Genomic DNA, 16,829 nt, shown 5'->3' with positions numbered 1-16,829 from the left:
TATTATGGGATATTTTTTCCCAAACTGCAATGTTAAAAAAAAGCATACATCAACAAATAACAAATATGAGGCCCATGGGAACTTTTCAGTGGGACCCATCAAACTATGGGATGGATCATGAATTTTTAACGATCCTCGCAAATACAAAAGTCAAATGCAAAATATCAGATTTGTTTCCACTGCGAAAACAGGGTTGGTTACCCATGCACTGAAGAATTGCCACAATTCACATTTCATTGACACATATCAAAACCTTTCAAGTACAAACTTACCGGCAAAGGCTTGGCTACTCCGATTCGAACGCTGCCTCCTGATGCACCTTTCAGCGCCTGAACAGCTTCCTCAAGAGTAGCATTCTCCAGGTTAATTTGGTTAACAAACATGAGTCGATCTCCTGGAAGAAGTCTACCATCTAGTTCAGCCACACCACTCGGTACTAATGACCGTATCACAATGACTGTCCGAAGTGGGTCAACTGGATCCTGTGATTTTAGGTGCAAAAATGTTATCGTTGAAGCCAAAAATCTCCTTTGTTTGAAATCGCCACAGATTTACCCTTTAGTACACGCGTTCAAGTACATCTCTATATAAATTGCATTTCCCTTGAAAAATATATGCAGAATTTAATAATTGACAGCTTAAAATCTGGAAGGATGTGTCATACAACAGTGAGCAGATTATTATTACCTACCTGATAATCCAGAATGCTGAAACCAAGCCCAGAACTACCTTTCTCCAATTCGATGTTTTGGATTTCAGCTTCCCACATAGCTAGTTGAGATCCTTGTGCATCCACACAACTCTGCTCTCTGTCCATGTCAACCACAGCACCGTTTTCTGCCTCAGAGGTTGATGTGAATTCATTATCAGTGTGCATCTGTAAAAACATTTGAAAAAAGAAAAATTCAAAATGTATATACATGCCACACAATAAGTTTATCAAAGGGTGGCACATTGATGCAGCTAGTAGAGTCACTGCCGTATGGTACCGGAGACCTTAGTTCAACTCCGACCTCCAGTGCTAGCTATGTGGAGAGTGACTGTGTGGGTTATGTCTGGTGGCTCTGGTTTCGACCCACATTCAAAAATGTGCAAGTTGGTAGATTAATTGGCTACCCTAAATTGCCAGCAGTATGTAGGCGAGTGATTGAATCGAGGGAGAGCTGGTGATAATTGGACAGAATAAAAAGTGGGACTAATGTAAGATTAATGTGAATGGGTAACCAGATATAACCAAATGTTGACATGGACTGGTTTGCCTGTTTCCATGCGTTTTTTCTCCATAACAAATAAAATAAGGCTTTTGGAATAAAAGGGCCGACAGCAATATGGATAAGAAAGTGTCTTAAGGACAGGAAATCAAAAGTCATGACCTTTTGGAAATCAAAAGGACCTTAAATGGGGGGCCACCATCGACTCCACTGTTAAAAAGGCCTAACAGAGGATGTACTTCCTGCGGCAGCTGAGGAAACACAATCTGCCACAGGCAAAGATGGTCCAATGCTATACTACCATCGTAGAGTCTGTCCTCATCTTCTCCATCATGGTCTGGTTTGGCCCATCTGGAGGCTGTAGCGAATTGTTCAATCAACCGAGAAGGAATTGGGCTGCAACCTTCCCTCCATTGACGAACTGTACACTGCAAGGGCCAGTAAGCGAGCGGATAAAATCATCTCTGTCCCCTCTCACCCTGGCCACAAACACTTTGAAGCACTTACCTCTGATAGGCGACTCCGGACTGTCAAAGCCGCCACAGCCAGACATAAAAACAGCTTTTTTTTTCCCCACAAGCAGTAGCTCTACTCTATTACCAAAAGTCTGTAACCTCCTTTTGCTCTGGTATTTAATTTAATTCACATGTTTAAACTATAATGTTTTATTCTTAATGTTTCAATGTTTTATCCTTAATTGTTTACTGTATGTCATGTTGTTACTTGCGAGCGTACACATACAAATTCCTTGTATGTGTACATACTTGGCCAATAAACTTATTGATTCATTCATTTATTCATGATTTAAGCTTGTGTGTACAGGAGACAATATCAAAATTTGTAGATGGCACTACACATGATAAACAGGGAGGAAGACATTGTTAGGCTTGAAGAGGATATAGATATCCCAGAAACAAGGAACTGCAGATGTTGGTTTACAAAAAAGATACAAAGTGCTGTCCGTGCTCTCCAAGAGATGCTGCCTGGTCAGCCGAGTTCCTCCAGCACTCTGTGTCTCTTTTTAGGCACAGCAGATGCAGTTTAACATGGAAGTATAATTTGATAAGATTTTAGTATATAGAACCAAGAAAAACAATGTAAAATAAAGAGGACAATTTTAAAGAGAGGGCAGGAGGCAAGATGTGAAAGTGATAAACATGAGAGATCCTGAGTTTTTACAAATGGAAACAGCGTTCCAAGGAATTTAACATGAATCGCAATTAAACAGTTGTTTGGCTGCAATCAGAATGATCCCAATTTTAATCACTGCTTAATAGACTAGATGTGATGGTCCATGAGAGCGCAAGATTCTGCAAAACGGCAGGGAGATGATAGACTTTAATAACCGTTGGATCAAGTTTGTCTATTTCACCCTGGACCTGCAGTGTACAGTCCGAGATGCTTCTAACCTCCTAATCTTCTGTGTTCTCACACAGCCCTCTGATCCTCTCAGAAGTCTTAAGAGTTTTCCCAGCATTTCCATTCATCCAATGAAAGCTTTTTGATCCCCCAGGTGGTCCTGAATAGTAACCTCCTCCGTGGCCATCTCCCCACGAGGTCTTCAATTCCATCTTTTTTTCAACCTCTCACCTTGCCGGAGGTGTGATTGTTTTCTGGATCGTATCTCCAGTTGCTCTGCGGCCAAACATCATGAAGCTGGAGGCCTTGATCAATACTGACTTTGGGCCCCACCACGGCGCCGTGTACTTACCATCTGAGCCTGCGATCCCTTGCCTGGGATCGACGCTCCAACTGTGGCCTGCAGATTTCACCATCGAGGAGCCCGCAGTCTCAGGTAGAGGCTGATGTCGGGAAGCTCCAGTCGCAGGTTAGGACCAGCCCTGACCTGGGTAGATCGCCCGGCGCATGGGGAGCCGAGATTTCCCCCCGATGCAGGAGCATGATCGCCCCAACATGGAGGGCCTGCCGCCGGCTACGGAAGTCAAGAGCACCCCATCAACAGAAGGCTCGAGGCCCCCGAAAGTGGGAGAACAAAGAATGGAAGAGATTGAACTTTTTTTCGCCTTTCATCACAGTGAGAAATGTGGAAGAGTCACTGTGGTGGATGTTTACGTTAAAATGTATTTTTGCGTGTTTTGTTGCATTTTATTGGTATGACTGTACGGCAAATCAAATTCCTCGTATGAAGCAAAACATACTTGGCTAATAAAGTATTTATGATTATGAAAATGGACCAATCCTTCAGAAATTTGGTGTTCAATTCAACAGCTCTGGCAAGAAGATAAATGTATTGGTTTAGTTTCTTTTCATTTGAAGGGGTCTAAGCAAAAAAGAGATGCACATTAGTTTTTATTTACAGTCAGGAAAGATTTTGAAAGAGTGTTCAGTGAAATCTCGAGGATAATTTAACTCCAAAACATTTTCACTTTAATTATTTAAAATCCTTGCAGATGCACTGCACGCATGATAGAGTGAGCACTTTGCAGAGTTACATCGAATCTTTCCTGAGGGCATTTTGCAAATTTCTGAAATCAACACTGAAATTTCCAACTTTAGATAAACTGCATTCTTATAATTTCATATACATACATTCTCATAACATGCTAATGTGTCTTTCCCAACTCTAAAATGTAATCTTAATGGTCAGAACTTCGCACCACGCTCCACCAACTAGCTGTGTTTGGAAAATATAACTCTTCCACTATGTCCCCAGTTCTGTGGAAGGGTTTTCGAATTAAAACATTGATTGGTTTCTCCTTCCACAAATGCTGTTCGACTGGCTTAGTTCTTCCATCATTTTCTGGGTTTTTTTCTATTACTTGTCTGTCGACTCTTGCCTGAACCTATCATGATGTCATAACCAAGTTTCGGATATAGACGGATTCAATATTAATTTAAATCAAATTCAAAACAGAAACAGTACCTGTAAAAACATTTTGTCACCAACAGGTTCCTCTTGATCACTACTCCAAGCCAGAGTTGCTGAAGAAGGAAGAAATTCTAATACCTAGAAAATGATTACAATATATTCATTTGAATTACTTATTTTTACTGACAAACTGCACACCAAGATAGAAATTGCAAATACAAACACTTATTTTACCATAATTTTAAAACATAAAGCACGTACTGTAGTTGGATGAAACTGAAGAACCAATTAAAAAAAAGTTTATTTAGTAATTACGTAAATAAGATATGTATTTGCAATGGTTTTACAAAATCAGGCAGTGGGTAGAAGATACAATGAGAAAAAAAAAATATTGGGTACTTCCGAGATGAAGCAACATATTTTAGCTTAATGACCATACAAAATATCTTTCAGATCTTTAATGACCTGATAGATCAATAAAATTAAATTTAATTTAATCGTCTCATTTCTTGTGGAACAGCTATACATGTAGCCTTGATGTGTGGGAAGGGACTGCAGATGCTGGTTTAAACCAAATAAATCTATAAACATAACTGCCCTGGCTTCTTGTTTCTGCTCGCTCTTGTCCCACTAAAATGATTTCCAGTACCTCGACTCCATCCTATCCTCCCTGGTCCAATCTCTCCCGACCTATGTCCAAAATACCTCGCATGCCCTTCGTTTCTTTAATGACTAAAGCCCCTGTCCCACAATACGAATTCACCCAAGAGCTTTCCCCGAGTTTAAAAAAAAAAATCAAACTTGTGGTACTTCATCACGATTGTTTTACTCTTGGAAATTCTTCACACTGTTGAAAAAACTTCACGAGTTTCCACGTTTCCCGAGTACCTGCCGTTACCGTTATGAGCCGCTACGAGATATCCATGAGCTCCGACGTACCCCACGAGTTTGATTTATTTTTTAAAACTCGGGAGAGCTCTTGGGTGAACTCGCATCGTGGGACAGGGGCTTTACGCTTTCTGAGCCCCCACCTCCTCATCTTTACTGTGGACGTTCAGTCACTCTACACCACCATCCCCCACCAGGAAGACCTTTCTTCCTCGACTGCAAAACCATCAAATTACCCTCTACTAATACTCTACTCCGCTTAGCGGAGCTGGTCCTCACCCTTAACAACTTCTCCTTCACCTCCTACCCCTTAGGAGTCAAAGGAGCCCCAGGTCCTTGGGCCCCAGCTATGCCTGTCTCTTTGCAGGGTGCTTTGAACAATCCCTGTTCCAGGCGTACACTGGCTCTATTCCCGAACTCTATCTCCGTTACATTGACGACTGTGACACTGCTACCTCCTGCACCCATGCAAACTCATGGACTGCATCAACTTCACCACCAATTTTCATCCTGCACTTAAAATTACCTGGATCATCTCGAACACCTCCCTCCACTTTCTTGATCTCACAATCTCCATCACAGGAAATAGAATATCGATTGACATCTATTACAAACCAACTGACTCCCACAACTAATCTCGACTGCACATCTTCCCACCCTGGTTCCTGCAAAGACTACATCCTCTACTCCCAATTCCTCCTTCTACGCTGCATCTTTACTGTGGACGTTCAGTAGGAGGATAGACTTGGTTTATACTCTCTAGAATTTAGAAGATTGAGAGGGGATCTTATAGAAACTTACAAAATTCTTAAGGGTTGGACAGGCTAGATGCAGGAAGATTGTTCCCGATGTTAGGGAAGTCCAGGACAAGGGGTCACAGCTTAAGGATAAAGGGGAAATCCTTTAAAACCGAGATGAGAAGAACTTTTTTCACACAGAGAGTGGTGAATCTCTGGAACTCTCTGCCACAGAGGGTAGTTGAGGCCAGTTCATTGGCTATATTTAAGAGGGAGTTAGATGTGGCCCTTGTGGCTAAGGGGATCAGGGGGTATGGAGAGAAGGCAGGTACGGGATACTGAGTTGGATGATCAGCCATGATCATATTGAATGGCGGTGCAGGCTCGAAGGGCCGAATGGCCTACTCCTGCACCTAATTTCTGTGTTTCTATGTTTCTATCTGCACCCAAGATGAGGTGTTCCATACCACGGCATCCGAGATGTCCTTATTCTTTAGGGAACGGGGGTTCCCCTCTCCCATTATAAATGAGGCCCTCACTTGTATCTCCTCAGTACTCCACAGCTCTGCCATTGCTCCCCTATCCATAGTCGCAACAAAGACAGTGTTCCCCTAGTCCTTACCTTTCACCCCATCAGCCGTCGCATTCAACACATAATCCTTCAACATTTTCGCCACCTCACAACAAAATCCCAACACTAATCACATCTTCCCATCTCCATCCATTTCTATCTTCTGCAGAAACCATTCCCTCTGCAACTCCCTGGTTAACTCATCCCTTCCTACCCAAACCACCCCCTCCCCAGGTACCTTCCTCTGCAACCGCAGGAGATGCAACACCTGTCCCTATACCTCCTCCCTCAACTCTGTCCCGGGACCCCAATAGTCCTTTCAGGTTAGGCAGAGGGGTGGAAGATTGCAACCTTCACGTGGTCCGCCCTGTTTCGACTAATGCAATCAACTCGACGTGCACAAACGGAAGATCAAATAGAACAAGTTGTCCAACAACTTTAGGCTGTGCACGCCACACAAAAGAAGAAGAAGGTTAGGCAGAGATTCACTTGCACCTCCTCCAACCTCATCTGCTGTATCCGTTGTTCAAGATGTGGACTTATGCATCGGCGAGACCAAACGTAGACTGGGTGATCGTTTTGCTGAACACCTTCACTCAGTCTGCCTGAACCTACCTGATCTCCCCGTTGCGAAACACTTTAATTCTCCTTCCAATTCACACACTGACCTTTCTGTCCTAGGTCTCCTCCATTGTCAGAGTGAGACTAAATGCAAACTGGAGGAACAGCATCTCATATTTCGCTTGGGCAGCTTACAGCCCAGTGGTATGAATTTTGATTTCTCTCACTTCAGGTAACCCCAGCATTCCCTCTCTTTCTATCCCTCCCCCACTCAAGTCGTACCAGCTTTTCGTTTTCACCCAACAAACAGCTAACAATGGCCTGTTTCCTTTACCATTGTAACTTTTTTGCATATCTTTCATTCATTGTTCTTTATCTCTCTGCATCATCGTCTATAGCTCTAGTTTCCCTTTCCTGTGACTTTCAGTCTGAAGAAGGGTCTCCACCCAAAACGTCACCCATTCCTTCTCTCCTCTGCCTGTCCCGCTGTTACTCCAGCTTTTTGTCATGTAGCTTTGATGCTCTTATTCCCTATTTCTCTCAGTCAAACCACTCCTCCTGTGCACTATTCATCGATTCTTTCTCAAGTCCAAGAATGTCAGACTTGAAAGGAAATGGCAAATAATTAGTTGTTAGTCGCCCTTAGATGTGGCTAGACAACAAAAGCACAAATGCAACTCCATCACTTGATGCTGCTTCCAGCTCTCAGTCCCACTGCAAAAGAAATGTTCACCTGTGCCTATATCTTAATCCAGATTTGACTGCCAGAATATGTATTGTTAGCCATTTTAACTTGCTGATGGACTCCTAATTTGAGGAAGGACATCCTTGTGATTGAGGCAGTGCCGCGTAGGTTCAAGAGATTGATCCCTGGGATGGCGGGACTGTCATTTGAGGAAAGATAGAAAAGACTAGGCTGGTATTCACTGGAGTTTAGAAGGATGAGGGGTTATCTTATAAAAGGACTTGACAAGCTAGATGCAGGACAAATGTTCCCAATGTTGGGCAAGTACAGAACCAGGGGCTTAGAATAAAGGGGAGGCCATTTAAGACTGAGGTGAGAATAAACTTTTTCACCCTGAGAGTTGTGAAATTGTGGAATTCCCTGCCTCAGAGGGCATTGGAGGTCAAATCACTGGATGGATTTAAGAGAGTTAGATAGAGCTCTAGGGGCTAGTGGAATCAAGGGATATGGGGAGAAGGCAGGCACGGGTTATTGATTGGGGATGATCAGCCATGATCATAATGAATGGCGGTGCTTGCTCGAATGGCCTCCTCCTGCACCTATTTTCTATGTTTCTATGATGGAGTCAGAGGACTTTGAGCGGTTGCACAGTTTTCTATAAATTTTGTTTAATTTTGTTGTAATATGTATTTTCCCTTAATTCAATAAAGTTCATTGTGCTAAACATGATAGTATTGTACGTCAAATCATGCACTTATCATGCCAGCAGGATCAGGATCCATGGCATTCGCATTATCAAAGGCTTGTTGATTTTCTCTTTTTTTTTTAAATTATACAAATACTTTTATCCAAAAAATAAAAATAAACATACAGAGTATAAACACAATCAAAGACTGCCTATGTTGACAGTTTACAAACAAACGATCATCAAATTAATATATCACCAACTTTATCAACAAAACACTCGACCTCCCGCGGCAACCAGTTATTAATAGAAGCTAATAATCCAAACTTTGCATTCCAATTACTCATGTGAACGATGTGACCTGGCAGTTTTGTACTGGAAGACTTATTTTGAAGCCACAACATACAAGTTTAATTCTACATGATCCATTATCATAAAAACAAAAGCCAACAAAGTGAAGCGAACATTTCTATCATTGGAAAATTCAAAAATACCATTTTAACAATAGAGAATATTGTGTTAGATACCATCACTACAATACCTCTTCATTTGCTTGAACAGGTTCTTCTTTGGAAACCACATTATTAATATCAGTTTCCATTTTGATCTCAAGGATGGGATGGCAGCAGACCATGGTGACACTGATAGGCAGGTCCTTTAGAATACTGACAACATCTTTATGATTCTTACCAAGGAGTGGTATACCATTCACCTAAAATGCAGAGAACAATGAGTCCTTGATAAAATTTGAATTAAAGTTAAACATGTTTAACTAGAATATTAATTATTTTGAGATAACATTCCCTCCTCGCCAAGTTAACTTAATGTTTTAAATTTGCGTTATCACTATGCAAACAATTCAACAATCGTATTAACATTCTTGATATTATTGTTTAATTTTAACTAAAACAAAACAACAAAAGCAAGAACAATGAAAGATGGTCAAAAGGATACGGAATGATGTTAGGGATTTCTCCAATACTATGGAGGAAATTGCAACTGTGCATTTAGCATATAACACTTGTGAATTTATGTTCCAGTTCCAAAATGATTGCTATATTGGATAACTCCTATATATTGTTTCAAGTGCATCAGAAATACTTCCCATGGCAAATGGATCAGGTAGATAAATTATTAAACCATTCAGTAAAATTAATATAATTAGATTTCATTAGCACACCTCCAAAACAAAATGCTGAATGAGGATCAAAAGCTGTCATTAATGGTGTTTGATATATTCAAACCCACTAATTATACCCTTCCCTCGTCTCAAAAGTATCATGGACCACTTGAAACATGTGTAAAACAAAATTTACAGTGACATTTGCATTTCTTGCATGAGCAGCCCAAGTTAGTTGTGCCGACTACTTCCAGAAAATGATGTCCAATCTACACTATCATTTACATTCAGCCTCTGCAAACCACTTCAACGTCCAGGCCAAGCTAGAGTGGATGTGGAGAGAATGTTTAGGGTAGTGGGAGGGACTACAACCAAGGCCATAGCAACAGAATAAAAGGACATAACTTGGAATGGAGATTCTATGGTCAGGGTGGTGGACCTGTGGATTTGCCACAGATGACTGTGGAGGCCAAGTTATTGGGCGATGTTAAAGTGGAGTTTGATGGTCTTGATGAGTATGGGCGTCAAATGTTATGGGGAGAGAATGGTGTTGAGAGGAAAACATAGATCGAATGATGGAATAGACTCGATGGGCCAAATGGCCTAATTCTGCACCTATGTCATGCCCTTAGGGTTTTATGTTACCACATCCATTTGACTAAATTACAATTAGAATGCACATGTCAAAAAACACCTCACAGATGCAGATAGGTGCCATTTCAGAGCCTATGCCTTTGCTTATAAACAAGTGAAAGAAAGTGATTGAGAATGGAAACATGTATAAAACAAGTATAAAAAGATTTTTTGGCCTTCCATCACAGTGATGTGATGGATGTTTATGTAAATTATGTTGTGTCTTGGGTATATTTGTTTGTAATGTATGGCTGCAGAAACGTCATTTCGTTTGGACCTCAAGGGGTCCAAATGACAAATAAATTGAATTGAATTGAAACCAGGAAATTACAGATCCTAAAGACACAAGAGACCACAGAGGATGTAAGCAGTTTGTTTACTGGAACCAAACCAAACTGCTGGAGGAATTCAACAGGTCAGGCTGCACCCGTGGAGGTAGAGGTATGGTCAATGGTTTGGGTTGAGACTGCATAGAGTGGAGTGAGCCAGTATAGAGATGGCAAGGTCTGGCAGGTGGTAAGAAGAATTGGGTGAGGAAGGAGATGATGGGCAGATAGAACAAAAGGAGTGGAGCCATAATACAGTGCCTGATGGGTGACCAATAAAAAGAGAAACACAAAGGAAGAGATGGAGCCAGTTTAGGAGGGGAGGGTGGCGGTAGAGACAGAGGCTGGAAAGTAATAAAGAAGATCCAAGACGCTATGAAGACCTGTCGCTTCATAGCTGGACCTTAACATTTCCCCCTTTACGCCTCCCCCCATGAATTGTAGCATTTGCTTGTAGGGAAAGTCAGTAGTAAAAGGGCATATCTGAGAAAAGTTTGGAACGATCCTCGACTTTAACCTCACATTCTCTATTAGAAAAAAAAAGCTGAATATTCCAAAAAAAAAATTAAATATTAGATTTTCTTCTTCCAAGAAAAAGTCATAAAAGTATATAATTGATAGTGAAAATCCAGTGAACACTAGGTTATCATTCCAACAAACTGGAGATCAAATTACTGCTTACCTCCAATAACTCATCTCCACCGAATAATTTGCCATTGCGCCCCACAGGGCCCTCAGGTAGAATAGAACGAATATAATGATGCCCAATTGTGGCTTCCAAACTTATGCCCAGGCCACTGCTTTCACTGAACTTTGTTACTTGTGTCACCTGAAAATAAGTGAAAGGCTTGATAGATTTAGATGAGTGCTAGAATTGTTCTTTTTCTCTAAATTCTATACAAAAATGAATTAGTGGATTGAAATAACAGTTTAAAGTTGTGTGTCAAAGGAATATATGTCCCAGATTGCAAAAAAAAGAAATAGGCACCGAGGCTAGCCACAACTCCTCCTCTGTGCCATTTCTCCATTCCCCTCTATTCCTCGATTTTCATATATTTATTCACATCCAGAGAATCTAGAGGCTGTTAACTGTGCAACAATCTATGCTTTTGTCACTGAAACAAGTAGTCAAAGTGGATCAGTATTCACTGACAATAAACTCATTTGACACTTGACTTGACCATGGGGTTAGGCCCTCAGTTTTGAACAAGTTCAGTTTTATGGATGGAAAAAGGGAAGATGACTGGAAATAAGTAAGAATTACTGCATCAATATGTTACAATGACAGAGCAGGAAATGGATGGTCTTAGTGACAGAGCAGATGGGGTCAAATCCTTAAGTCCAAATCAAATGGAATTCCATGTTTGTGAATAGTCTGCTCAGCCTAAGACAGTGAGCGAGAAGAGGGTTGAAGCTAGTGGTTACAGTTCATGACAAGTTCCGATTGGAAATAGGTAGAATGAAATTAATATGTAGCTAACGATGAGAATCATTAAAGAACTGTGGTAGTTTAAAGGGCCTGTCCCACTACGCAATTTTTTTAGGCAACTGTCACAGTCGTAGCATGTCACTGAAAAACCGGCGACTGGGCTAATGGGCCTGTCCCACTGAGGTGATTTTTAGGCGACTAGGATAATGGAATTCACCGAAGTCAGCACCAGCGACAACCTACGTCACCTGGCGACAACCTACGACAGCACCTACGTCAGGAGAAGACAAGCTATGACAAGCCCACGGTCGCCGACTGTCACCGAGAAGTTTTGAACATTTCAAAATCCAGCGGCGACCAGAAAAACGCTACGACTCTTGGGGCGACTGAGGAGACTACACACGACCATACAGGCGACACACCGGCGACAGCCTAGTCACCGGCAGTCGCCAAAAAAATCACCTAAGTGGGACAGGTCCATAACAATGTTTACGGGACATTGACTCACAAATGAAAATGTTTAAATAAACATACCACAATTTCATAGTTAGCACCAAGAATCTCCTGCCATTTAACACAAAGGCTTTCTTCTTCTGACAAACTGAGTTGAAATCCTGAAATAAAAAGATTAATAAAGCGAATCATTTTTTTTCATCTAAGATTTGGTGTGTCACTAAAATCACCCTTCAAAAATGTCTGTCACAAGAATCACCAGTTTGTCATTTGGATTTGAAAATGTTAACATCACTTTAAAAGTCCACAAATAAACATTCCTCTACTATCTGATGGCTGGGAAGTTTCGAAGCAACTTTTAAAGGAAGAGGGACAGAGGCAGTGAGAGTTCGAAGTTTGACTTAAGTTCTGGTGAAACACTGGGCACACTTTGTCAGAAACTAGGGCAGAGGAAAAGGCAATGCAAATGCCAGCTTTGTAAATGGGGTGGTCAAACAATGATGGTCATGCAGCAGATTTTATATGTTGTGATGGAGGGAGATCAAGAATCCTGGATTGACACTGTTGACATTGGGATGCCTGAAATATGTAATTGTGGGGGATAGGGGGAGGAAACGGGGAGCTTAGATTTCTGGCAGTTGGGGTCAAGGGTAGATAGAGTAAAAGGAAGGGGATCAGGTGCTGAAGTTCAGATGTCAATGGCTTGTTGTTGTTATATTGGTTTCAACTCAGTTCTCCATTCAACTTCTTGCCATCACATGGTTGTTCTGAGAGACAGAACATGAGGCTTTAGTTGGATTTATAACATCCCAACCCTGCAGGCTGCAATGATAGCAAGCATATTAGTTTCTCAATCAGTTTCAAAAAACTACCAGCAAAAAGGTCTGGAGAAATCCCAAACCTCATTGATTCATATATTGTGCTAACCAGTATGTTTAGTTTAGAGACAGCGCAGAAACAGGCCCTTCAGCCCACCAAGTCCGTGCTGACCAGCGATCCCCACACACTTTCACTATCCCACTTACAGAGGCGACAATTTACATTTATACCAAGCTATTAACCTACAAACCTGCAGGTCTTTGGAGTGTGGGAGAAAACCGAAGATCTCGGAGAAAACTCACACAGGTCACAGGGAGAACGTACAAACGCCATACAGAGAGCACCTGTAGTCAGGATCGAACCCAGGTCTCTGTCGCCATAAGGCAGTAGCTCTACTGCTGTCCTTACATTTGGCAATTGACAATCAGTATTTCTAAAATAGGTGCTAGACAGACCACTATAGGCATCAAACTGCTTGGAAACAAAGTTTGATATAATGCCTGATAATCAAGCCTATTGATTTTAAAAGCACCTCATACCACCAAGAGAAGTATCCGTGACTGTGAACCTGACTTCACCTTCCAACTCAGATTCAATTTCTTGTTCATCGATTGGGGCAGAACTTGAAGTCCTGTTCTCTGGTGGTGATGGTTCTTCATTCAATACTACAAATAGTTCACAAAAACATGGGTAACAACTGATTTATCAAAGGAATTAATGATTTCCAATATAATTCATGAGGTGAACAGAACTGACTGAAAAATAATATTCACATCATTTATCAATCGTATTATGAAAATATATTTTTTAATCCCAATTTTGTGCAGAAAACATTACAGCTCCATGTTTTTTTCTTTCTCCACTTTCACTTCAGTTCTTTCAATTTATTTTAACATTCCACATACACTTTGATTATTGGACAGTAGTAAAGTATTCAATTGAATTATTATAAATACAGCAATGTTAAATAATCTGGTCATTGTTCTAAAGATATAGAGTGACATAAAAGATGATTGCAAACTAGTGACAATAGCAAATAAAATATATGGTAAAGACAGGAACAACCAATTTACCTGTGGGGGGTTTGTCATCTACTGTGATGACATCTCCATTCTTATCAGGTTTCACTTCACCTTTACACTCAGACTGCATCAAGGCTTCTGGTTTAATTTCTCTTCTCATTAAAATGAGACACACCATTTGACTTGTATGACGCAGCACTTCCACAGCTTGCTGGTTAGTGAAGCCTTGAATATTTGTTCCATCCACCTGGAATACAAAAGCATTCAGATACCATAGTTCAAGTAGTACAAAACAGCCCAAATTATTAAATTTCATTTCTGTAGATGGGTTAGATGGCTGAAATGACAAATTATTTTACTTTAAATGTTTTCAAATTTTATGTGATCAAGGTTTTTTTTAAAAACAGCATTATATATAATGAGAAATGTTTAATCAAAATCTAACACATTATATATGTATTTCATCAAAACAACATATGAACATGACATAAGAAAACGGAGGGCAAAATTAAGACTGAAGAAATTTGCACTATTGAAGAGAAAATTAGAACAGACAACATATTGCTAAGTGAAATGGTGGATACCGGGTACGTCTGTTAGCAGTGCACAGAACAGGTTAATCACAGCATTATTCAGCACAAGATTTGATATAAAACAAGTCCAGCCTATTTAAGAACCAGAATCATTCAAGTACAAAAAGCTATCTGGCTAATTGGGTCAATACATTGACATAATCAAGAAATATCATCAATCCTTTTTCCCCAAATAGAATCTGAACTCAATTATCCTAGACCAGCAGGAGAGAGCATGCAGTTTTGCTGGGATTGCAAACTTGCAAGGTACAATGACTGCAGTCAAACTGCTGGAGAAGCACTATGACATGCCTCTATGCCAATCTGCTGCAGTTCATTAGGTCAAAATATTTCAGACATGAAGGCGGATCAAAGTCAGGCCAATGGCAACTAGATCTGATAAAAATGACTCAAGCCACGTGCAGATGGTATACAATGAAATCCATGTTCTTATATGAAATCTGATATGTCATGGCCCAGGTCTGTTGCAGCTTCCACTGTCAGTAATTTGGAGGAATCTTCAGCAGATTGCAAGATACGCAGTACTCTATTAACCATATAACCATATAACAATTACAGCATGGAAACAGGCCATCTCGGCCCTACAAGTCCGTGCCGAACAACTTTTTTTTCCCCTTAGTCCCACCTGCCCGCACTCATACCATAACCCTCCATTCCCTTCTCATCCATATGCCTATCCAATTTATTTTTAAATGATACCAATGAACCTGCTTCCACCACTTCCACTGGAAGCTCATTCCACACCACTACCACTCTCTGAGTAAAGAAGTTCCCCCTCATATTACCCCTAAACGTCTGTCCCTTAATTCTGAAGGCATGTCCTCTTGTTTGAATATTCCCTATTCTCAAAGGGAAAAGCTTGTCCACATCAACTCTGTCTATCCCTCTCATCATTTTAAAGACCTCTATCAAGTCCCCACTTAACCTTCTGCGCTCCAGAGAATAAAGACCTAACTTATTCAACTTATCTCTGTAACTTAGTTGTTGAAACCCAGGCAACATTCTAGTAAATCTCCTCTGTACTCTCTCTATTTTGTTGACATCCTTCCTATAATTGGGCGACCAAAATTGTACACCATACTCCAGATTTGGTCTCACCAATGCCTTGTACAATTTTAACATTACATCCCAGCTTCTATACTCAATGCTCTGATTTATAAAGGGTAGCATACCAAAAGCTTTCTTTACCACCCTATCTATATGAGATTCCACCTTCAAGGAACTATGCACGGTTATACCCAGATCCCTCTGTTCAACTGTATTCTTCAATTCCCTACCATTTACCATGTACGTCCTATTTTGATTTGTCCTGCCAAGATGTAGCACCTCACATTTATCAACATTAAACTCCATCTGACATCTTTCAGCCCATTTTTCCAAATGGCCTAAATCACTCTGTAGACTTTGGAAATCCTCATCATTATCCACATCACCCCCTATCTTGGTATCATCTGCATACTTACTAATCCAATTTACCACACCTTCATCCAGATCATTAATGTACATGACAAACAACAAAGGACCCAACACAGATCCCCGAGGCACCCCACTAGTCACCTGCCTCCAACCCGAGAAACAGCCATCCACCATTACCCTCTGGCTTCTCCCATTCAGCCACTGTTGAATCCATTAGCTACTCCTGCATTTATACCCAACAGTTTAACCTTCTTAACCAACCTTCCACGAGGAACCTTGTCAAAGGCCTTACTAAAGTCCATATAGACAACATCCACTGCTTTACCCTCGTCAATTTCCCTAGTAACCTCTTCAAAAAATTCAAGAAGATTAGTCAAACATGACCTTCCAGGCACAAATCCATGTTGACTGTTCCTAATCAGACCCTGTTTATCTAGATGCTTATATATATTATCTCTAAGTATCTTTTCCATTAATTTGCCCACCACTGAAGTCAAACTAACAGGTCTATAATTGCTAGGTTTACTCTTAGAACCCTTTTTAAACAATGGAACAACATGCGCAGTACGCCAATCCTCGGGGACTATTCCCGTTTCTAATGACATTTGAAATATTTCTGTCATAGCCCCGGCTATTTCTACACTAACTTCCCTCAATGTCCTAGGGAATATCCTGTCAGGACCTGGAGACTTTTCCACTTTTATATTTTTCAAAAGTGTCAGTACTTCTTTTACTTTGAACCTCATAGTATCCATAGCTACTCTACTAGTTTCCCTCACCTCACATAATTCAATATCCTTCTCCTTGGTGAATACCGAAGAAAAAATATTGTTCAATATCTCCCCCATCT

General features: G+C 40.8%; 1 protein-coding gene across 11 annotated transcripts in view; it reads right to left on the bottom strand.

Annotated features, from left to right (window-relative positions):
- Positions 1–16,829, bottom strand: part of LOC129695547 (multiple PDZ domain protein) — a 168,382-nt gene that overhangs the window by 96,225 nt on the left and 55,328 nt on the right. For 10 of the 11 annotated variants that reach the window (XM_055632583.1, XM_055632584.1, XM_055632594.1 and 7 more), the window contains 8 exons: positions 14,022–14,217; positions 13,488–13,613; positions 12,211–12,290; positions 10,930–11,076; positions 8,710–8,880; positions 4,096–4,179; positions 692–877; positions 273–482 (listed from right to left, as the gene is read on the bottom strand). In XM_055632583.1, the coding sequence (XP_055488558.1) occupies positions 273–482; positions 692–877; positions 4,096–4,179; positions 8,710–8,880; positions 10,930–11,076; positions 12,211–12,290; positions 13,488–13,613; positions 14,022–14,217 (1,200 nt within the window). The remainder of the gene's footprint in view (positions 1–272; positions 483–691; positions 878–4,095; positions 4,180–8,709; positions 8,881–10,929; positions 11,077–12,210; positions 12,291–13,487; positions 13,614–14,021; positions 14,218–16,829) is intronic. The other variant, XM_055632586.1, reaches the window with a different exon arrangement.

Source organism: Leucoraja erinacea, chromosome 3 (assembly GCF_028641065.1).
Source record: "Leucoraja erinacea ecotype New England chromosome 3, Leri_hhj_1, whole genome shotgun sequence".
Taxonomy (NCBI): Eukaryota; Metazoa; Chordata; class Chondrichthyes; order Rajiformes; family Rajidae; genus Leucoraja; species Leucoraja erinaceus.
This window is presented reverse-complemented; position numbering and strand designations above follow the sequence as displayed.